The sequence below is a fragment of the Pongo abelii genome, chromosome 9, assembly GCF_028885655.2.
Source record: "Pongo abelii isolate AG06213 chromosome 9, NHGRI_mPonAbe1-v2.0_pri, whole genome shotgun sequence".
In the NCBI taxonomy this organism is placed as follows: domain Eukaryota; kingdom Metazoa; phylum Chordata; class Mammalia; order Primates; family Hominidae; genus Pongo; species Pongo abelii.
The window spans coordinates 7,954,569-7,977,377 of NC_071994.2; the positions used below are offsets into that span (position 1 = coordinate 7,954,569).

Consider the following 22,809-nt stretch of genomic DNA (forward strand, 5'->3'; position numbering starts at 1 on the left):
CTTTTCTTCCCCAAACAGCTGATTTTGGTTTCCACAGGGAACTCTGGGTAAAAGCCTCCTTGTGCTTCTGGGGTTTGTGCTCTGCTCGGAGGGCCCTTCTTGTTTCCAGGAGAAAGGGAAAAAAAGATGAGCTTTTTGGTGCCCTTTTCATTTGAATGGCTGAGTTGTCATTTTGCTCTAAAAGGAGATGGAGAGATGTCAGCCTTGGAGGACTGGGCAGGCCCAGGGTTTGGGGTAAGTGATGCAAGTTATGGATGAACTTCTGGGAGGCCTGACCCAAATGGTCCTCTCTTGCAGATGTGAATGTGGACCAGCCAGATGAGAAGTCAATCATTACCTATGTGGCTACTTACTACCATTACTTCTCCAAGATGAAGGCCCTGGCCGTGGAAGGCAAGAGAATTGGCAAGGTACTGTCCGTGGGCGGTAGGCATGAAGGCCAGAGGAGGCCCGGCTGAGGGGTCTTACTCCCCCAGTACAAGGGCAGGGTGGAGCTGCAGGACTGGGCCAGGGACCCTGTGGCTGGGACTGTCATGTCCCTGTCTTCTGCCTCCCAGGTGCTGGACCATGCCATGGAGGCAGAGCGCCTGGTGGAGAAGTACGAGTCCCTGGCCTCAGAGCTGCTGCAGTGGATTGAGCAAACGATCGTGACCCTCAATGACCGGCAGTTGGCCAACTCCCTGAGTGGGGTCCAGAACCAGCTGCAGTCCTTCAACTCCTACCGCACCGTGGAGAAGCCGCCCAAGTAGGTGTCCCTGGGTCCCCACCCTTCCCTGAGCCGTGCTCCCACCAGAGGAAGCCTAAATTAGCACAGCCTTCAGGGAGGGAAATTTGGCAGTACATAAATGCAGTGGAGATTTCCCGCACCAGAAGCATCCAAACAACATAGTTGATACAAAATAAATTTTTTTAATGATTAGCCATTTTTAAAAATCATGCTGTGGGCCGGGCATGGTGGCTCACACCTGTAATCCCAGCACTTTGGGAGGCCAAGGTGGGCAGATCACTGAGACCAGTCTGGCCAACATGGTGAAACCCCATCTCTACTGAGGTCGGAAGTTTGAGACCAGCCTGGCCAACGTGGTGAAACCCTGTCTCTACTAAAAATACAAAAAAATTAGCTGGGCATGGTGGCACATGCCTGTCATCCCAGCTACTTGGGAGGCTGAGGCAGGAGAACCACCTGAACCCGGGAGGCAGAGGTTGCAGTGAGCCGAGATCACGCCACTGCACTCCAGGCTGGGTGACAGAGCAAGACTCCATCTCAAAAAACAAACAAACAAACAAACAAACATGCTGTGGAAACGATTGCTATGATGTGTTGAGTCAGTACAATCCATCAGATAAGATTACTGATCAGGTGTCATGGCAACCCAATCCCAGCATAGGATAGAGGGGACTGGACCTGACAGGCAGGTCACAACCGGCAACGTGGGTGTGGCTGGTAATGTGAGAATTGCAGAGGTCCTTATCATTTCAATATTTTAGCAATTAACTGTTCCAAGTATGTGATTGCTGTTAGGCAATTCTGTTCAGTACCTGCCAAAACGTCTGTGTTTATGCTGTCGTGGAGTTCTTTTGGAGTTAATATATATCAGCTCTGAAACTAATATTAGTCCAGAAAACAATTGTTTCTATACATTCCAGGGAATGATTTAAGGTGTACCCTTTAACCTAGGAGGTCGTCTTCTGGACATTAAACAAAGATGTAGCTTCAAGGATGTTCATCAACACAACCACTAGAAAAGAAAAATAAGTCATGGGCAGCCATTGAAAATAATGTTAAAGAAATGCACTTATTGACATGGAAAGAAGTTCATGAAAAATAAGCGGGGAAATAGGTTATAAAAAAATTATTTCGGCTGAGCACTGTGGCTCACGCCTGTAATCCCAGCACTTTGGGAGGCTGAGGCAGGTGGGTCACTTGAGGTCAGGAGTTTGAGACCAGCCTGGCCAGCATGGTGAAACCCCGTCTCTACTAAAAATACATAAATTAGCCAGGTACGGTGGTGCACGCCTGTAATCCCAGCTACTCAGGAGGTTGAGGCAAGAGATTGGCTTGAACTCAGGAGGCAGAGGTTGCAGTGAGCCCAGATCGCACCACTGCACTCCAGCCTGGGTGACAAAGCAAGACTCTGTCTCAAAATAAAATAAAATGATGTTCTTTTGGTTAGCCCGTATTTTCTGGCTTCCACATAAAGAGTTTATATTGCTTTTGTAAGAAGAAAAGCAACACAGGACACCCATTTGGAAGAGTAAAGAGTCCTTGTGACCCTCGTGGGCTTTAATTCTGACCCCAACCCGGCCTCCTGCCTCAGGTTTACCGAGAAAGGGAACTTGGAAGTGCTGCTCTTCACCATCCAGAGCAAGCTTCGGGCCAACAACCAGAAGGTCTACACGCCCCGCGAGGGCCGGCTCATCTCAGACATCAACAAGGTCCGTGGCTGCCCATAGGCCACCCACCCTCAGGGCAGCCCCTGGCCCAGATGCCTTGCACACATCCCCAAACCCGGGGCCATCTCGACCTTCACCAAGTTCTACTATCTGCTGCCCCAACTTGAAACTCGAGCACTCTGCCCAGCTGCCCACACTGTGCCAGATGTGATTCTCCCATCCTCTCAGGCACACGGCTCCCTGTCCCTTTGTCTGACTTTCCGTACGAGGTCACGTAAAGAAATTATGCCCCAAGTCCCTCAGCTTATTAAACCTGTCCCCGACTCACTATCCCTTCCTTTATTTTTTTCACAATATTGTAAGATTACTAAAAGTAAAAATAAGGTTCGCACACAGTCCTGCCAACACAAAGGAATCAGATGGTTTCCACTGTTCCTGCTCCCTCCAGTCCTTTTCCAGAAGCTTCTACATGGCTTCACAGACTCCCAGCGCTGCCCTGTTTCCTGTTTCCACGCCCAGGCGTCTCACCCACTGCATTCCACGGATCCACCAGACCGAGCTTCCATGGGACTTACCATGTGCCTCCAGCCCCACTGAGCCCTCCTCACCCTGTCCCTTCCACTAACCCTGTCCCCAACCCATAGGCTTGGGAGCGGCTGGAGAAGGCAGAGCACGAGCGTGAGCTGGCCCTGCGCACCGAGCTCATCCGCCAGGAGAAGCTGGAGCAGCTGGCCGCCCGCTTCGACCGCAAGGCCGCTATGCGGGAGACCTGGCTCAGCGAGAACCAGCGCCTCGTGTCCCAGGTAGGACTTGAGGCTCCTAGGATGCTTAGACTGGTCAGAACTGGGAGAGAGACAGGGTGGATAAGAAGCCCCACAGGGTGGAGAGACAATGAAACACAAAATCCGTCACCTGGGTAAAAAGGCCTAGAGGTCCAGGAGCCAGGGGCCAGAGGCTGGGACAGGAGAGAGGGTTGGTGAGACAGGATGGGGGTGGAATAGAGAGGGAACTTAGAGCCACCGCATGGAGCTGGGATCTTGCAGGCCAAGTGCCCTGCAGGACAGAGGAGCAGGCAGAGGCATTGTCCCTTGGTCCCCACACCTCCTCTCCCTGCCCCCGACACAGGACAACTTTGGGCTGGAGCTGGCAGCTGTCGAGGCAGCAGTACGGAAGCACGAAGCCATTGAGACGGACATCGTGGCCTACAGCGGCCGGGTGCAGGCGGTGGATGCCGTGGCTGCGGAGCTGGCCGCCGAGCGCTACCACGACATCAAGCGCATTGCCGCTCGGCAGCACAACGTGGCACGGCTCTGGGACTTCTTGCGGCAGATGGTGGCCGCCCGGCGGGAGCGGCTCCTCCTCAACCTGGAGCTGCAGAAGGTGTTCCAGGACCTGCTCTACCTCATGGACTGGATGGAAGAGATGAAGGTACCAGTGAGGCGTGCTGGGTGGGGTAAGAGTGATCAAGAGTCAAGGGGGCCCCACAGTGGGTGCGTCTGCCCGTCTGCTCGGCCAATCTCTATGGAGTGTGAACCAGCACAGGGCCCTGTCCCCAGTTGCAGGGAACAAAGAAAACGGCCCTGTCCACATGGGGTTCGTGTTCTAGATGGAGAAGGCTGATGACAAAACCCACGGACCTTTCCGTAAACAAAAGAGCAGAGACCATAAAACCACTGATGAAACTGGAACAGGGTGGTGTGAGGGGCTGGTCAGACAAGGCCTTTGAGAAAATGCCATTTCAGCCGAGACCAGAATAGTGCCAAGAGCCAGCACAGAGAGCTCTCAGGAGAGAACTTTCGGGCAGAAGGAACAGCCGGCATAGGCCCTCGGCCTGGATCAGCATGGTGTGTTCAGGATCAGAAGGAAGGCCGGTGGGCTGTGAGCATGAGGAGTGGGGGCCGTGGACTGAGATTTGGGAGGGCACGGCCAGCCCACTAGGGCCTCACAGGCCTGGTCAGGGAGTTTGGATTTTATTCAAAGTAACAGGGATCCTTTAAAGTGATTTGAAGGGGCCAGGCGCAGTGGCTCACGCCTGTAATCCCAGCTCTTTGGGAGGCCAAGGCGGGCGAATCACTTGAGGTCAGGAGTTCAAGACCAGCCTGGCCAACATGGTGAAACCCCGTCTCTATAAAAATAACCAGGTGCAGTGGTGGGCGCCTGTAGTCCCAGCTACGCAGGAGGCTGAGACAGCAGAATCGCTTGAACCCAGGAGGCGGAGGTTGCAGTGAGCCAAGATTGCACCACTGCACTCCAGCCTAGGTGATAGAGCAAGACTCAGTCAAAAAAAAAAAAAAAAAAGCAGCTAGGCAAGGTGGCTCATGCCTGTAATCCTAAGACTTTGGGAGGCCGAGGTGGGTGGATCACCTGAGGTCAGGAGTCCGAGACCAGCCTGGCCAACATGGTGAAACCCCATCTCTACTAAAAATACAAAAATTAGCTGCGCGTGGTGGCCCACGCCTGTAATCCCAGCTACTCAGGAGGCTAAGGAAGGAGAATCACTTGGACCCGGAAGGTGGAGGTTGCAGTGAGCTGAGATTGTGCTACTGCACTCCAGCCTGCACTACAGGAGCGAGACTCCATCTCAAAATAAATAAATAAATAAATAAAGTGATTGGAATGTTTTGAGAGGGGGAGAGATTTGATTGTACCTTACGTTTGTAAAAAAGTCACTTTGGCTACTCTGAAGAAGGCCTGTGGGCAGGCAGCATGACAGCAAGACCTGTTAGAGGTTGCTGCCATCTTCCAGGCGGGCAGCGGCCAGGAGAGTGGACTGGGGAGAGATGTGGAAGGAAGGCTGCTGGGTGCTGGGGCGGAGCGGTGGCGGCAGGAGGGTGTCGATGATTCTGAGGCTGAGAAGATTAGTCACAGCAAAGCTTCCAAGAGCAGGAGTTAGTTAGAACACTGTTCCACAGCAGGGGAGTTCAGGACAAGGAGGTCGGGGTGCCAGGGCAGAACTGGGGTATCTCAGTGTGTGTGAGCAAGCAGGTTTCTCACCTGGGTGCAACACCTGGGGCCATGGAGAAGTTGGAAGGAAAACGCAGCCAGGTTAGCGCGTGCGTGCTCAGGCAGGCATCCGCGCTCCATGTGTGCCTGGCAGGGCCGGCTGCAGTCTCAGGACCTGGGCAAGCACCTAGCGGGAGTGGAGGACCTGCTGCAGCTGCACGAGCTGGTGGAGGCAGACATCGCCGTGCAGGCCGAGAGGGTGCGGGCCGTCAGCGCCTCTGCCCTGCGCTTCTGCAACCCAGGGAAAGGTGAAAAGTCAGCGAAGTCACTGGAGAGGGAGGGGCTGGGAAGGAAGGGTTGGGAAACCTGGGGACGGGAAAGATGGTGGCCAAACAATGGTGACTGAGCTAAAGCCAGGGAGGGAAGTCCAAGAGAGTGTGGTGGCAGGGAGCAGCCGGAGGGCTGGGTTAAGGCTCTGACCCTCTCCTGTGACTTTCTCAGAGTATAGACCTTGCGACCCCCAGCTGGTGTCGGAGCGGGTGGCCAAGCTAGAGCAGAGCTACGAGGCGCTGTGCGAGTTGGCAGCGGCGCGGCGGGCCCGGCTGGAGGAATCACGGCGGCTCTGGCGTTTCCTCTGGGAGGTGGGCGAAGCTGAGGCCTGGGTGCGGGAGCAGCAGCACCTCCTGGCCTCAGCCGACACGGGCCGGGACCTGACTGGTGCCCTCCGCCTGCTCAACAAGCACACAGCCCTGCGCGGCGAAATGAGTGGCCGGCTGGGGCCCCTGAAGCTCACTCTGGAGCAGGGCCAGCAGTTGGTGGCCGAGGGTCACCCTGGGGCAAGCCAGGCCTCTGCCCGTGCAGCTGAGCTCCAAGCCCAGTGGGAGCGGCTAGAGGCCCTGGCCGAGGAGCGTGCCCAGCGGCTGGCCCAAGCCGCCAGCCTTTACCAGTTCCAGGCTGATGCAAACGACATGGAGGCCTGGTTGGTTGACGCACTGCGCCTGGTGTCCAGCCCCGAGCTGGGGCACGACGAGTTCTCCACGCAGGCTCTAGCCAGGCAGCATCGGGCCCTGGAGGAGGAGATCCGAAGCCACCGGCCAACCCTGGACGCCTTGAGGGAACAGGCAGCAGCCCTGCCCCCCGCACTGAGCCGCACGCCCGAGGTGCAGGGCCGGGTGCCCACCCTGGAGCGGCACTATGAGGAGCTGCAGGCCCGGGCAGGCGAGCGAGCGCGGGCCTTGGGGGCAGCCCTGGCGCTGTACACCATGCTCAGCGAGGCCGGGGCCTGCGGGCTCTGGGTGGAGGAGAAGGAGCAGTGGCTCAACGGCTTGGCCCTGCCTGAGCGCCTGGAGGACCTGGAGGTCGTGCAGCAGAGGTAGGCCCCTCAGGCTCCCAGTGGGACCAGCCTTGGGAGGCGGGGAGGTGGGGGGGCCAGGATGTGGGTGGTGAGTCCCTCCATAAACTGCCTGCCTCACCCCTTTGAGTCTTAATTGTTGTCCATTTCTAGTTTTAACAAAAAATGTTAACCATACTCACAAGTAGAGACATTTCACCACAAACCCCTCTGCACCCATCACCCAGATTCAGTCATTGCCAATATCTTGCTCTATTTGATTCTCTGCCCTTTTAAAAAGCAAATCCCCAAGATTAGCACGTCCCTCCTACCTTCTTCAGGGTGTGCCCTTTAAGAAATACGAGGAAGCGGCCAGGCGTGGTGGCTCACGCCTGTAATCCCAGCACTTTGGGAGGCCGAGGCGGGCGGATCACGAGGTCAGGAGATCGAGACCATCCTGGCTAACATGGTGAAACTCTGTCTCAACTAAAAATACAAAAAATTAGCCGGGCACGGTCGGGGGGCACCTGTAGTCCCAGCTACTTGGGAGGCTGAGGCAGGAGACTGGCGTGAACCTGGGAGGCAGAGCTTGCAGTGAGCCGAGATCGCGCCACTGCACTCCAGCCTTGGCGACAGAGCAAGACTGTCTCAAAGAAAAAGAAAAGAAATACGAGGAAGCATTCTTACCTACAATATATTATTTTTAAATTGTCTGTGTGGACTTAAAATAGCTGAGGCTTTGAAGTTATAAACGTTTTAGACAGAGAAACTAAAATAGTTTTATTTACAGAATAAGTCTTCAAATCATTTATTCAGTAATAAATCTTAAAAAAATTTTTTATAGAATCACAATACCATTATCACATAGAACAAAATTAGGAATTTCTTTTTTTTTTTTTTTTTTGAGATGGAGTCTTGCTCTGTCACCCAGGCTGGAGTGCAGTGGTGCGATCTCAGCTCACTGCACGCTCCGCCTCCCGGGTTCCAGCGATTCTCCTGCCTCAGCCTCCCAAGTAGCTGGGACTACAGGCACCCACCACCACGCCCAGCTAATTTTTTGTATTTTTTTTTTAGTAGAGACGGAGTTTCACCGTGTTAGCTGGGATGGTCTTGATCTCATGACCTCATGATCCACCCGTCTCGGCCTCCCAAAGTGCTGGGATTACAGGCGTGAGCCACTGCGCCGGGTCAGGAATTTCTTGATATGATCTATGATCAATGTGTAATCAAATTTCCTGGTGTTTAAAAAAATGTAATTAGGTCAGGCCTGGTGGCTCACACCTGTAATCCCAGGACTTTGGGAGGCCAAGGCAGGAGGATCACTTGAGTCCAAGAGTTCATAACCAGCCTGGGCAACATAGTGAGACTCCACCTCTACAAAATTTTTTTTTAATTAGCCAGGCATGGTGGCAGGCGCCTGTAGTCCCAGCTACTGGGGAGGCTGAGGCAGGAGGATTGCTTGAGCCCAGAGGTCGAGGCTGCAGTGAGCTGAGATCGTGCCACTGCATTCCAACCTGGGTGAAAGAGTAAGACCCTGTCTCAAAAAAATAAATAAATAAAAATTAAAATGTAATTAAAGATTTTTTTTAGTTTTCAAGGTATCCTAATGTAGAGGTTAACAAACTGCAACCCTTGGGCCAAATCCAGCCTGCTGCCTGTTTCTGTAAATAAAGTTTATTTGTTTGTTTTTTATTTTTTATTTTTTATTTTTTATTTTTTTTGAGACGGAGTCTTGCTCTTTCCCCCAGGCTGGAGTGCAGTGGCACGATCTTGGCTCACTGCAAGCTCTGCCTCCTGGGTTCACGCCATTCTCCTGCCTCAGCCTCCCAAGTAGCTGGGACTACAGGCGCCCGCCACCACGCCCGGCTAATTTTTTGTATTTTTAGTAGAGACAGGGTTTCACCGTGTTAGCCAGAATGGTCTCGATCTCCTGACCTCATGATCCACCCGTCTCGGCCTCCCAAAGTGTTGGGATTACAGGCGTGAGCCACTGCGCCCGGTCTGTAAATAAAGTTTTATTGGAACAGAGCTACACTCACCCTTTTGCGTATTGCCCATGGCTGCTTTCAGGCTACAGCAGCAGGGCTGAATAGTTGCGGCAGCAGCTGCATGGCTCACGAAGCCTATAATATTTACCATCAAGCCCTTCACAGAAAACATTTGCAGACCCTGCCCTATTAGAATATAAAATGTCGGCCAGGCGAGGTGGCTCACGCCTGTAATCCCAGCACTTTAGGAGGCCAAGGCGGATGGATCATGAGGTCAGGAGTTCAAGACCAGCCTGGCCAAGATAGTGAAACACCCATCTCTACTAAAAATACAAAAATTAGCTAGGCTTGGTGGCGGGCGCCTGTAATCCCAGTTACTTGGGAAGCTGAGGCAGAGAATTGCTTGAACCCAGGAGGCGGAGGTTGCAGTGAGTCAAGATCACACCACTACACTCCAGCCTGGGTGACAGAGTGAGAGTCCATCTCAAAAACAAAAGCAAAACATAAAATGTCCCTGGAAGAAGTTATCCTTCACATTTTCATCACCCAGACAAATAATTTTGGTTATTACTTCATTTTCTAACACATATTAGTGGGATGAGACCCAGATAGGCAACTAAGGGGGAAGTCCCAGGAGGCTGAGAGGATCTGATAAAGGGTTGGCCCCATGCCAGGGTCTAGTTTGACTTGTGTGTCTGTTCCTGACATTTACCTTTCACCATCTTTTGAGCATTTCTAGCAATGACAGGTATTCTGCTTGTTTTGGGGGAGTTGTGGGTTCCTCCCTTGACACACAGATACTATGAACCTCATAGGCTGAGAGGCAGAGAGACTCCTGCAGATAAGCCTCCTGGTGAAGGAGACACCCTCCTGGGTGTTTTAAGAGAGGTGGACTTAGGTGGACTGGGCACATCGCTGCCTCCCACAGTTCACGCCTGGCTCTTCCACACTCTCAGGTTCGAGACCCTGGAGCCTGAAATGAACACCCTTGCAGCACAAATCACCGCGGTGAATGACATTGCCGAGCAGTTACTGAAGGCCAACCCCCCAGGCAAGGACCGCATTGTCAACACCCAGGAGCAGCTCAACCACAGGTGGGTTTGGGAGGGCAGGACTGGGAAACTGACAGAAAAATGAAGCAATGGGGATGGCAGTGAGAGGCAGGTTTTGTAGGGCCTCGAAGGGTGGCTGCAAAGGAGGAAGCAAACCAGTCTGGAATATGTTGGGGAAGGAAAAAGGATGAAAGAGATGAGAGAGGGGGTCAAGGTAGTCTGAAGCGGTTGCTGGCCAGAAAGGGAGGAGTGAAGGGGAGCTACCAAGAGAGAGAAGCAGGGAAGAAGCTTCCAAACAGGCCTGGCCAGGGCAGGAAGCTGAACCTTCCCCCTGCTCTCAGGTGGCAGCAGTTTCGGTCCCTGGCAGACGGCAAGAAGGCAGCTCTCACCTCAGCCCTGAGCATCCAGAACTACCACTTAGAGTGCACGGAGACCCAGGCCTGGATGAGAGAGAAGACCAAAGTCATCGAGTCCACCCAGGGCCTAGGCAACGATCTGGCTGGGGTGCTGGCCCTGCAGCGCAAGCTGGCCGGCACGGAACGGGACCTGGAGGCCATCGCTGCCCGGGTAGGCGAACTGACTCGAGAGGCAAATGCCCTGGCTGCCGGCCATCCCGCCCAGGCAGCGGCCATCAACGCCCGGCTGAGAGAGGTGCAGACCGGCTGGGAGGACCTCAGGGCCACCATGCGGCGTCGAGAAGAGTCGCTGGGGGAGGCGCGGCGGCTGCAGGACTTCCTGCGCAGCTTGGATGACTTCCAGGCCTGGCTAGGCCGCACTCAGACTGCTGTGGCCTCTGAAGAAGGGCCGGCCACCCTGCCTGAGGCAGAGGCCCTCCTGGCCCAACACGCAGCCCTGAGGGGAGAGGTGGAGCGGGCCCAGAGCGAGTACAGCCGGCTGCGAGCCCTGGGCGAGGAGGTGACCCGGGACCAGGCTGACCCCCAGTGCCTCTTCCTACGACAGCGACTGGAGGCCCTGGGAACTGGCTGGGAGGAGCTGGGCCGAATATGGGAGAGCCGGCAAGGTCGCCTGGCCCAGGCCCACGGCTTCCAGGGATTCCTGCGGGATGCTCGTCAGGCTGAGGGAGTGCTCAGCAGCCAGGTGAAAGTCCAGGGCAAAGTCCCAACCCGGAGGAAGAGCAAAGTAGGGACCCAGGGAAATGTGAAGGAGCAGGATAGGCAGGAAGGACATGTTAGCAAAACGGGGCCATGCAGTGGTTCACGCCTGAAATCCCAGCACTTTGGGAGGCCAAAGTGGGAGGATCACTTGAGGCTGAGAATATCCAGACCAACCTGGGCAACATGGCAAGAGCTTGTCTCTACATAAAAATTTTTTTAAGAAAATAGAAGAATTTTTTAAAAAGAAAAATGGGAGCCAGACAGGATGGCTCACACTTGTAATCCCAGTACTTTGGGAGGCTGAGGCAGGAGAATAACTTGAGCTCAGGAGTTTGAGACCAGCCTGGGCAACATAGTGAGACCCCCATCTCTACAAAAAAAAAAAATTAGCTGTGCATGGTGGTGTGTGCCTGTAGTCCCAGCTACTGGGGACACTGAGGCTGGTGGATCAGTTGAGCCAGGAGTTTGAGGGTGCAGTGAGCTATGATCATGCCACTGCACTCCAACCTGGGCCACGGAATGAGACCCTGTCTCAAAAAAAGAAAAGAAAAAGAAAAAAGAAAGAAAAATGAGAATGAAAAAAATGTGAATATAATTTACTAAAACTGACTTTAGAAGAAATAGAAAACCCAGTTTGTCATGTAACTGTTAAATGGAATCAGGAGCTAGAAGTGAGGTAGAACAGGATTTGGGCTGGGGAATGGAAGGACCTTCCCACCCAGCTTCCCTGTGACTTTCTGAGACTCCCACGCTGGCTGGCAGCCTCCCTGTCTTCAGAGCTCTTTGGGCTACCCTCCCTGTCCGCAGGGTGGCCCCTACCTCTCAGATTTGCCCCTGGGTGGGTCCCTCCTAAGAGGGTGAATCGTGCTGGGGAAAATGAGCTGAATGTCACCCCTCCCACACAGGAATATGTTCTGTCTCACACGGAGATGCCAGGGACACTCCAGGCTGCCGATGCTGCCATTAAAAAACTGGAAGACTTCATGAGCACCATGGACGCCAATGGGGAACGGATCCGCGGGCTCCTGGAGGCTGGGCGCCAGCTGGTATCTGAAGGCAACATCCACGCCGACAAGATTCGGGAAAAGGCAGACTCCATCGAGAGGAGGTCTGATGAGGACAGTCCATGAATTAGGGTTCCCAGGGGGGAATTGGAGAAACAGGGTGACCTCAAAGATAAATGTGGCACAGGAAACCCACAGATGGGGCAGGAGCTTGACAGAGAAGTAGAGGGGAAGAACCAAGTGGTTGGAGAGGGCTGGGAGGTTCCACCCCCAACCAGGGCCAAAAGGAAGTCAGGATTCCTGGGTAGCCTCATTGTGCTCCCGGAAGGCGTTATTCCCCTAGAAGAAATAGAGGCCCCTAGGTTAGCCAAAGGGTCACAATCCTTTCACAGCAAAGTCCAGAGTTTCACAAGAGGGTGTCGTTCCAGGCACAAGAAGAATCAAGACGCAGCGCAGCAGTTTCTGGGCCGTCTTCGGGACAACCGGGAGCAGCAGCATTTCCTGCAGGATTGTCACGAGGTGAGCCTCCCTGGGGCCCCGGGATATTCCCTAGCCATCCCTTTCTCACCTTGAGCCTAGAATAAGTCCAGCACAAGGTACCGGAGACCGTGAGCCCCTTCATGGCTTCTTCCCAAGGCACCCACTTCTCCTGGCTCACTGTGGCCCTGCTTTTATGCCCCCCTCTCCCCTCCCTTGGAAATGTCCCCTCTCCTTTGTCCCTGTTTTATGTTTGGTCCAGCTGAAGCTCTGGATCGACGAGAAGATGCTGACAGCTCAGGACGTGTCCTATGACGAGGCCCGCAACCTGCATACCAAGTGGCAGAAGCACCAGGCGTTCATGGCCGAGCTGGCTGCCAACAAAGACTGGCTGGACAAGGTGGACAAGGTGAGCAGTGCTGTGGGGGCTGCCTCTGGGCAGAGTCCCCCATGGTGCGGGGGAGGGCCTGGCTCCAGGACGTGGTTTTTGTCATGCTTAGAGATTGTGGGGCTTCTGGTGCCACAGCTCCACGGTGGAAAGTTATGGCCTCTGGGAAACAAATGTCTTTGTTGGAGACAAAGAGTGGGACAGTGAGTCCAGAACCTTGATAAAGTACAAATTAGTAGGTAGCCAAACTGCAGCTTGGATTTAACACCATAACTGTTCCTGAGTTCAAAGCAGGATGACGCTCTTCAGCAGGCTTTGCATACCTTGTCTGGAAAGGGCTTGGGCCGGATGGTCAATATTTGAGGCTTTGCAGTCCAAACAGTTTCTACTACAACTACTCATCTCTGTCGTTGTAGTGCAAAAGCAGCCTCAGAGAATAAGTGAATGAATGAACATGGCTATTTCCCAATAAAACTTTATTTGTAAAAACAGGCAGTGGGCCAGATTACCTCATGGGCTGTATGTAGTCTGCCAATCCTTATTTTCGAGTCTTGCCGTCCCTGGTTCTTGGTCTCCCACCCAGCTGTTCCTCAAGAGTCAAGGACAGATAAAGCTTTATATCTGCTCAGCAAGTATCCCTACAGAACATGGTATATGCTCAACAGTCTGCGAGGCACTGCAAGGTCTATGAAAAGACACTTTCCTTCCCTCAAGGGCATGATGGTTGGGACAAAAGGAGACCAGTGTGCTTTCAAGTGTTTCCATTCGTTCAGCAAATATTTACTTGGTGCTACTATATCCAAAGCATTGTATTAGGCCCTGCGTGGGGTCTGAAAGGGATCCCATGGTAGGCTCCACCCTGAAGGAACAACACTGTAGCCAGGATATGAGGCATATATGCAGGTAGCTAAATTGAATCCAGAGCAGAATCTGATGAGTGCTGTGAGAGTGGCCCCGCTGAAGCCTGGGGAATAAGGAGAGAGGAGATACGGAAATTCTAGAAGTAGCAACATCCAGGGAAGTCCATGGAGGATGAGTAGAATTTGGACAAGTAGAGATATTGAGGAAAAGATGTTTCCAGGTAGAGAAAACCAAACAAAACCAGTGGTAGGCAGTGCCTATTTGGGAGCAAGGGGGTGAGTGAGTCCAGCAGCAGCACAGAGTGTATGTAGGGCCCCATGGAAGAAGAGGTGGGAGAGAAGCCCCGGAAAGCCCTTACCACCACATGCGTGTGCTTCCAAGTGTGGATTGTGCTCAAGGTTGTGAAGCTACCCAGCCAGTGCTAGCCTTTGATGCTCTCCATCCTGACAGCCATAGCCACCTGCAAAAGGGCCTGAAGGCAGTGTCTGGGTTTGTGTTCCCCTAGAAGCAGACCCTGAAACAGTGATTCTAGGGAGGTGACCCCGGGAAGCATCAGTAGGGGGGTGGAGTCATGAAAGGGAACAGAAGTCATGCCAGTTACCCCCATGGGCAGCAGGAGCCCAACCCTCATGGGGCATTCTGCGGGGGTGTAGATGGAACACAGAACACAGCACTCTCACAGCCATGGCACAAGGATGCTGTGTATTTATCCATCAGCTCCCTGTCTGTCACTGGTTGAGGGCTGCTTCTGGGCTGGTTAACTCTCTGGCTTTTCCAGTTTGCCTTCCACACAGTTCAAGAGAGCACACTTCCCTCACCACACCAGACACAGAAATCCTCAAGCAGAAAAGCTGGAAGTGGGGAAACCAGGTGGGACTCACTTGCTATCACTGAAGTGAAGAGTAATGAGTTGAGAAATACAAAATGATGGCAAATAACTCAAGTCAATGTGCAGTGTGGCGCCAGAAACCACAGGCACCAAGGAACCCAAACTCAAGAGAGTGCAAGGGCTTCCTCATTGAAATGCTGTTTGAGCTGGGTCTTGAAGCGGGAGTGGGGTTCATCAGCAGTGAGGGAACAGAAGTTTAAAAGGGATTTTAAACCTCTGCGAAGAGTGTGTCATAAGAACACACAAGGACTTGGAATTATTGCCCACACTTCAGGTCTCTACTGCCCATAAGGCCCCTGGTCTGCTCTCAGCCTCTAAAGTTCAGGCTAATTTGGGCACTTTGACATTCTCTGTCCTGCCTTCCAGGAAGGGCGAGAGCTCACCCTTGAGAAGCCAGAGCTGAAAGCCCTGGTGTCGGAGAAGCTGGGGGACCTGCACAGGCGCTGGGACGAGCTGGAGACCACCACCCAAGCCAAGGCCCGCAGCCTCTTTGATGCCAACCGAGCTGAGCTGTTTGCCCAGAGCTGCTGTGCCCTGGAGAGCTGGCTGGAGAGCCTGCAGGCCCAGCTGCACTCAGATGACTACGGCAAGGACCTCACCAGCGTCAACATCCTGCTCAAGAAGCAGCAGGTGTGCTGTGGGCCTTTGATGGGGATGGTGAACAGCAGAAGAAAGGAGGGGGTCTACAGCTTTCAAGATTTGGGAGGCCAGCTGAGGCCTGGCAGATAACACTTTCACTAGCATTTCCCAGAGTCATTTCTCTGGGCAGCCAGTATCAGAATCTCTAGGGATATGTCGCAGTCAGGGTTAGAGTTAGGAGACAGACCCCCTAATAATTTGAAGATGAGAACTTCAGTAAAAAGAAATATTAATTAGGCCAGGCATGGTGGCTCACTCGTGTAATCTCAGCACTTTGGAGGCCAAGGCAGGCAGGTCACTTGAGGTCAGGAGTTCAAGACCAGCCTGGTCAACATGGTGAAACCCTGTCTCTACTAAAAATACAAAAATTAGCCAGGCGTGGTGGCGCACGCCTGTTATCCCAGCTACTTGGGAGGCTGAGGGCTGAGGCAGGAGAATGGCTTGAACCCAGGAGGCAGAGGTTGCAGTGAGCCATGATCATGCCATTGCACTCCAGCCTGGGCAATAGAGCAAGACTCTGTCTCAAAAAAAAAAAAAGAAGTATAAATTAGTAAAAGGTGGTAAAGAGAACTCTACAGCAGGGGTCAGAAAACTTTTTTCAGTAAAGCGCCAGATAGTAAATATTTGGGGCTTCATGGGTCATAAAGTCTATGTCACAGCCCTTCAACTCTGCCCTTGTAAGGTAAAAGCAGCTGCAGATTATATGTAAAATAAGGGGTATGGCCAGGTGTGGTGGCTCACACTTGTAATCCCAACACTTTGGGAGGCCGAGGTGGGCGGATCACTTGAGTCCAGGAGTTTGAGACCTGCCTGGGCAACATGGCAAAACCCCATCTCTACAAAAAAAATACAAAAATTAGCTGGGCGTGGTGGTGGTGTGTGCGTGTAGTCCCAGCTACTCAGGAGGCTGAAGTGAGAAGATTGTTTGAGCCTGGAAAGTCGAGGCTGCGGTGGGCTGTGATCGTGCCACTGCACTCCGGCCTGGGTGGCAGAGCGAGACTCGCCTCAAACATTTTTTTAAAAAGGGGTGCGGCTGTGGTCCAATAAAAACTTTATAAGGCTAGGCAGTGGGCTGGACTTGCTGGTCCCGCTCTAAAGAATGCAGAATGGGAAGTGTAGGGAGCAGCTGACACCTCTGGGGTCGAGGAGTCCCCCAGGCAGGAGCAAGATGGCTGAGTCTCAGACCTCCTTGGAGAGGGCACAGGCCCACTGAATGGCCTGGAAATTTGCTGGGGTATCACAGGCCAGAGCATGTCTGAAGCCAGCAAGCCAAGGCTGGCCAGCAGGAAGTGGCCACTGGAGTGCAGCAAAACTTGCCAGAGAGTAAGAGCCACCGGATCTCTTGCGCACTGTGGACAGTTTTGCTGTAGGAGGAGGAAAAGCACCTTGGAACCGTGGAATGCCCCTCATCTGCTAGGCATTGTGGTGTCCCTCCAGCGCCCTCTGCTGACAAGTCCTAGATTGTGCCCGGTGGCAAAGGAGGAATGTTTCCAGGGGCCAGTTCCAGTGTCTCGAAGCAGGGCCACGATGGATTGGGGATGGAGAGACAATGAATTGATAATGGGCACAGTTATCACACTACCCTGGATTTTTTAATTTCAATCTTTTAGATTCGCGGATGTGGGTGCAGGTTGGTTATAAGGTTATATTGTGTGATGCTGAAGTTTGGCGTATAATTGAACCCATCACCCATGTAGTGAGCACAGTACCCAATAGGGATTTTTTCAACCCCTGCCCTTGGATTCTTGTGCATATAAATTTCGAGATCCACTGATCCAGCCCGTGAGGGGATGCTCTCCCCGGGTGAGCTGTGGTGATGAGCAGCCACAGTGGGCTGGATAGAGACTGGTTGGTGTCTCTGCTGGGCGTGAAGGCGGAAATGCAGAGCTAACATGTCCTTCCTCCTGGCGGTTTGCAGATGCTGGAATGGGAGATGGCTGTGAGAGAGAAGGAGGTGGAGGCAATCCAGGCCCAGGCCAAAGCGCTGGCCCAGGAGGACCAGGGTGCAGGGGAGGTGGAGAGAACCTCGAGGGCTGTGGAGGAGAAGTTCAGGGCCTTGTGCCAGCCCATGCGGGAACGCTGCCGGCGCCTGCAGGCTTCTCGCGAGCAGCACCAGTTCCACCGGGATGTGGAAGATGAGATTGTGAGTCACTGGGGCCAAGGAGGGCAAGCTGCCCCCAACCACGTGGCTCTCCAGCCTCCCTCCTGGATGCCAGGGAGATGCCAGCAGGGCTCTGTTCCCTCTTCTCTTTGGCATTGACCATCTCCCCTATAGGGAGACTTGGAGATGCCTCCCAGAACCAGAGATGACCGTTCCCCACACACAAGGCAGTAGCCCCAGGTGTCCCCACTCCCAGTAATCAGTCCCTGGTGCTCGCCTTGCCCTCTGGGCCTCCACTGACCCCCTCTTCCTCTTCCAGTTGTGGGTGACAGAGCGGCTGCCCATGGCCAGCTCCATGGAGCATGGCAAGGACCTGCCCAGTGTCCAGCTTCTCATGAAGAAAAACCAGGTGAGGCAGAGGCTGAAGGCAAAAGAGAAGTTCCCAGGAGGCTCCCCAGACTTGGACGTGTTTTTTCTTAAGACCAGGCCCCCCTCGATGCTGAGTGTAACCCTGGACTTCAGTGGCTGTCTTTCCTCACCTCGGGAGGGTGGGTCCTCTCAGTGGGAGATAGTGGGGGCTGGGGGGCTGACGGGTGTTACCATCGCACCCCCAGGCTAGGAGAGGGAGCAGAGGGCCCAGGAAGGAGAGAGGCACAGGGGTGAAGGGTGGTCTCCGGGAGCACGTGGGGCTGGGGCAGGCCTTTCAGCATTTGCTCTTCTGTGCTGTGGGCAGACCCTGCAGAAGGAGATTCAGGGCCATGAGCCCCGGATCGCGGACCTGAGGGAGCGGCAGCGTGCTCTAGGTGCAGCAGCAGCAGGCCCAGAGCTGGCTGAGCTGCAGGAAATGTGGAAACGCCTGGGCCACGAGCTGGAACTTCGAGGGAAGCGACTGGAGGAGGCCCTGCGAGCCCAGCAGTTCTACCGCGATGCCGCCGAAGCGGAGGCTTGGATGGGGGAGCAGGAGTTACACATGATGGGCCAGGAGAAGGCCAAGGTGAGGGCCGGGACAGAGCCCAGTGTATGTGGCCAGTTCTGCCTTCCCCCGACCTGCTGCTTGATGCCACTGTCCCCTCCCACCGTCCCTTCCCCCAGGATGAGCTGAGTGCCCAGGCAGAGGTGAAGAAGCACCAGGTGCTGGAGCAAGCCCTGGCCGACTACGCGCAGACCATCCACCAGCTGGCGGCCAGCAGCCAGGACATGATCGACCACGAGCACCCAGAGAGGTGGGTGCAGCGGCAGCCCGGCTCAGCCTGGGGGAGGAGCCGGCTGCAGGAACAGGAAGGTGCAGGGAATGTGGAGCCTTCAGTGCTGTGTGCACGGAGCCTTCTAGAAAGCTGGAAGGCAGGGTGGGCAAGCTGTTGGGAGACTCAGAGGGACAGGGCTCCACAGAACAGGCCGGAGGTCAGAGCTACACCCCTAAGTCCCACAGTGCCTCCCGCACTCTTCCTGCAGCACTCGGATATCCATCCGCCAAGCCCAGGTGGACAAGCTGTATGCCGGCCTGAAGGAGCTGGCGGGAGAGCGGCGGGAGCGCCTGCAGGAGCACCTGCGGCTGTGCCAGCTCCGCCGCGAGCTGGATGACCTGGAGCAGTGGATCCAGGAGCGTGAGGTGGTGGCGGCCTCCCATGAGCTGGGCCAGGACTACGAGCATGTGACTGTGAGTGTAGGGAGGGCACCCAGCTCAGATCAGCCGTGGGAAGAGTGGAGGACCCACAGGGAGACTAGGACCTCGTCCCAGGCAGAGCACTGGGGAGCCAAGGGGCAAGACCAGGCTGAGCAGGCACCGTCCTCCTGGTTTTGAGGTATATGATTTGAAGAGGCCGGGCGTAGGCTCACACCTGTAATCCTAGCACCTTGGGAGGTTGAGATGGGAAGATTGCTTGAGTCCAGGAGTTCAAGACCAGCCTGGGTGACATAGTGAGACCCTCATCTCTACAAAAAAAATCTTTTATTTTATTAGCCAGGCACGGCAGTGCATGCCTGTAGGCCCAACTACTCAGGAGGCTGAGGTGGGAGGATCTCTTGAGCCTGGGAGGTCGACACTGCAGTGATTGCGCCAGTGCACTCCAGAGCAAGACCCCATCATCTCTAAATATATACACACACACACAATTTGAAGAATTGTGCAGAAAGGGGACATGACGCTGAGCTGAGACAAGGGCAAATAGGAAATTATCACTCATACTTTTCAACAGAATTCAACAAAATGGAGTATGATCCCCTCCACAGTTTGGGGGCTTGGACCCTCAGTTGTACAGAAATATGGACCATAGTTAGGGTATCCTTGCCTGAGGTCTAAGGGTCCCAAGCACCTCAAAATGCCTTTGCTGGGGGTGGAGGGAGTCTGTCAAATACAGGGTCAGTGGGAAGCGGCTGCACCTGCTCCTTAACCACGGGGAAGAAACCTGTCCCGGCCCCCATGGCCAGAGGGGAGAGGTGGGTTCTGAGTTTGGAGTGGAGGACTCACTCCATCAGGCAGGGACCACATCCCCCAGCGTCACGGCATGGTCTGTCCATCTGCTTCCTCTACCAGATGCTCCGAGACAAATTCCGAGAGTTCTCCCGGGACACAAGCACCATCGGTCAGGAGCGCGTAGATAGCGCCAACGCGCTGGCCAATGGGCTCATTGCTGGGGGCCATGCCGCACGGGCCACCGTGGCCGAGTGGAAGGACAGTCTCAACGAGGCCTGGGCTGACCTGCTTGAGCTGCTGGACACACGGGGTCAGGTGCTGGCCGCGGCGTACGAGCTGCAGCGCTTCCTGCACGGGGCACGCCAAGCCCTGGCACGGGTGCAGCACAAGCAGCAGCAGCTTCCAGACGGGACTGGCCGCGACCTCAACGCTGCCGAGGCCCTGCAGCGCCGACACTGTGCCTACGAGCACGACATTCAGGCCCTCAGCCCCCAGGTCTGACCCAAGCATCAGGAGGTGGGGGAGGCTCAGAGGAGGCTATGGGGGAAATGCCGGGGAGAGTTCCCAGGAGCTAGGGCAGAGCTCAGAAATGCTGGGAGGATGGCACCCTTTGGAGGGCCATTTCAAGATGAGAAAATTGCTCCAAGAAAACATCTCTGTTTGGCCGGGCGCGGTGGCTCTCGCCTATAATCCCAGCACTTTGGGAGGCTGAGGAGGGCAGATCACCTGAGATTGGAAGTTCAAGACCAGCCTGACCAACATGGAGAAACCCCTTCTCTACTAAAAATACAAAATTAGCCAGGTGTGGTGGCGCATGCCTGTAATCCTAGCTACTCAGGAGGCTGAGGCAGGAGAATCACTTGAACCCGGGAGCTGGAGGTTGCAGTGAGCTGAGATCATACCACTGCACTCCAGCCTGGGCAACAAGAGCGAAACTCCGTCTCAAAAAGAAAGAAAACATCTCTGGCAGGGGACATCTAGCCACTGCATTCACACTTTTGATGACAAGCCCCCTTGAGAGCCCATGATGTCTTCAGGGGTTGCCAGTGGCCAGGAGACTCTTCATGCTGAGCTAAATCTGCCTGTTGGTGCTTCCCAGGCTTGAGCTCTAGGCCCACACTCAATAAGCATGGATCCTTCCTTCAACCACTAAAACCCATCAGCCCCTGCCTGAATCCCCTTTTCAGGCTAAGTATCTCGTTCTAGCAATCTCCAAGGTCTATCACATCCTAGACAGGCCTCTCTGAAAGTTCAACTGGCCAATGGCTCTTTTCCACATCCTCCCCCAGTTAAGCCCAGGTGTCCAGATGAGACCCAACAGGGCAGAGTGTGGCCAGGTCCCTGCCTTCATCTTTCCCAGCACCCCGACTCCCTGGCTCCTCCCCCTGCTTCTTTGGCTGTGAGACAGGCAGGAGGTGAGAGTGGCAGCCAGGACTGAGGCAGGCTGCGGCTCCTTGGAGTCCCCCGCTCTGCCTGACTCTGACCCGGGGCCCCGCAGGTCCAGCAGGTGCAGGACGACGGCCACCGGCTCCAAAAGGCCTACGCTGGAGACAAGGCTGAGGAGATCGGCCGCCACATGCAGGCTGTGGCTGAGGCCTGGGCTCAGCTTCAGGGAAGCTCTGCCGCCCGCCGGCAGCTGCTGCTGGACACCACGGACAAGTTCCGCTTCTTCAAGGCTGTCCGGGAACTGATGCTCTGGATGGATGAGGTCAACCTGCAGATGGATGCCCAGGAACGTCCCCGGTGAGAATCTCAGGGCCCGGGGCTTCCACGGGTTGTATGGCTGGGCTGTGATGGGGCTGTGGGCAGCAGGTGATGCTGTTTCTGCCTCCCCCCAGGGATGTGTCCTCCGCGGATCTAGTCATCAAGAACCAGCAAGGCATCAAGGCAGAGATAGAGGCCCGGGCAGACCGCTTCTCCTCGTGCGTCGACATGGGGAAGGAGCTGCTGGCCAGGAGCCACTATGCAGCCGAGGAGGTGGGTGAGGCCTGAGTGACCAGGCCATCCTCACTGTGCAGTGCTGAACGCTGACTTCTTGGCGGCTTTCTGCTTCCTCTCATTCTCTCTTTGCAAGAAACCTTTCATTCTCACCCCTCAATGCCATTCACAGGTTTCTCGCATTCTGGAAATCTCTCCCCAGAACTGTCTGCCTCTTGACATGAGAAATCACTGGTCCTGGGCCAGGCATGGTGGCTCATGCCTGTAATCCCAGCACTTTGGGAGGCCCAGGCGGGCAGATTACCTGAGGTCACAAGTTCGAGACCAGCCTGGCCTCCATGGGTTGTGTGGCTGGGCTGTGATGAAACATGGTGAAACCCCATTTCCACTAAAAACACAAAAATTAGCCGGGTGTGGTGGCGGGCACCTGTAATCCCAGCTACTTGGAGGCTGAGGCAGGAGAATTGCTTGAACCTGGGAGGTGGAGGTTGCAGTGAGCTGAGATTGCGCCACTGCACTCCAGCCTGGGCAATAAGAGCGAAACTCCGTCTCAAAAAAAAAAAAAAAGAAAGAAAGAAATCACCTCTACCCCTGGGTGACTCCCCAGGGGTCCTGGAAAGACCTCACATCCTGGTGCTAACTCATATCTCTGCCTCCCGCCAGATCTCAGAGAAGATGTCTCAGCTGCAGGCACGGCGCCAGGAGACAGCTGAAAAGTGGCAGGAGAAGATGGACTGGCTTCAGCTGGGTGAGCTGCCAAGGGGGCTCCAGGCCCTGTGGGGAGTGGGGGGCATCCTGCACCCTGTGGTTTCCAGAGTAGGTGAGACTAGGAACCCTGGGTGTGAAACTCACGATGCCCAACCTTGGCGCTGCCTGGCACAGCTCTGGGGCAGTGGCTTTCTCTGTGTCCCCGTTCTTGAGGTTGCCATGGCCACTGTGCCCTGCCAGTAGCCACTCTGACCCACCATCTTCCTGCAACCCCCGATCCTGCCAGTTTTGGAGGTGCTCGTGTTTGGAAGAGATGCAGGGATGGCAGAGGCCTGGCTCTGCAGCCAGGAGCCGCTGGTGCGCAGCGCTGAGCTGGGTTGCACGGTCGACGAAGTTGAGAGCCTCATCAAGCGGCACGAGGCCTTCCAGAAGTCAGCAGTGGCCTGGGAGGAGCGATTCTGTGCGCTGGAGAAGCTTACTGCGGTGAGGGACACAGGACCCCAGATGCCCACCCCAACCTGCTCCCCCGACCTCTGCTTGCTTCTGCTTGGAGAAGACATGTCTTCTCT

General features: G+C 54.8%; 1 protein-coding gene across 6 annotated transcripts in view; it reads left to right on the forward strand.

Annotated features, from left to right (window-relative positions):
* Positions 1–22,809, forward strand: part of SPTBN2 (spectrin beta, non-erythrocytic 2) — a 43,922-nt gene that overhangs the window by 17,799 nt on the left and 3,314 nt on the right. For all 6 annotated transcript variants that reach the window (XM_024255322.3, XM_054525571.1, XM_054525573.2 and 3 more), the window contains 23 exons: positions 298–410; positions 558–745; positions 2,319–2,436; positions 3,039–3,197; positions 3,520–3,822; positions 5,492–5,645; positions 5,839–6,709; positions 9,612–9,749; positions 10,049–10,805; positions 11,728–11,930; positions 12,255–12,345; positions 12,566–12,712; positions 14,808–15,071; positions 16,999–17,223; positions 17,501–17,590; positions 17,915–18,175; positions 18,274–18,404; positions 18,634–18,838; positions 19,715–20,089; positions 21,093–21,337; positions 21,433–21,571; positions 22,196–22,280; positions 22,527–22,723. In XM_024255322.3, coding sequence (XP_024111090.2) covers positions 298–410; positions 558–745; positions 2,319–2,436; positions 3,039–3,197; positions 3,520–3,822; positions 5,492–5,645; positions 5,839–6,709; positions 9,612–9,749; positions 10,049–10,805; positions 11,728–11,930; positions 12,255–12,345; positions 12,566–12,712; positions 14,808–15,071; positions 16,999–17,223; positions 17,501–17,590; positions 17,915–18,175; positions 18,274–18,404; positions 18,634–18,838; positions 19,715–20,089; positions 21,093–21,337; positions 21,433–21,571; positions 22,196–22,280; positions 22,527–22,723 — 5,459 coding nt within the window. The remainder of the gene's footprint in view (positions 1–297; positions 411–557; positions 746–2,318; positions 2,437–3,038; positions 3,198–3,519; positions 3,823–5,491; positions 5,646–5,838; positions 6,710–9,611; positions 9,750–10,048; positions 10,806–11,727; positions 11,931–12,254; positions 12,346–12,565; positions 12,713–14,807; positions 15,072–16,998; positions 17,224–17,500; positions 17,591–17,914; positions 18,176–18,273; positions 18,405–18,633; positions 18,839–19,714; positions 20,090–21,092; positions 21,338–21,432; positions 21,572–22,195; positions 22,281–22,526; positions 22,724–22,809) is intronic.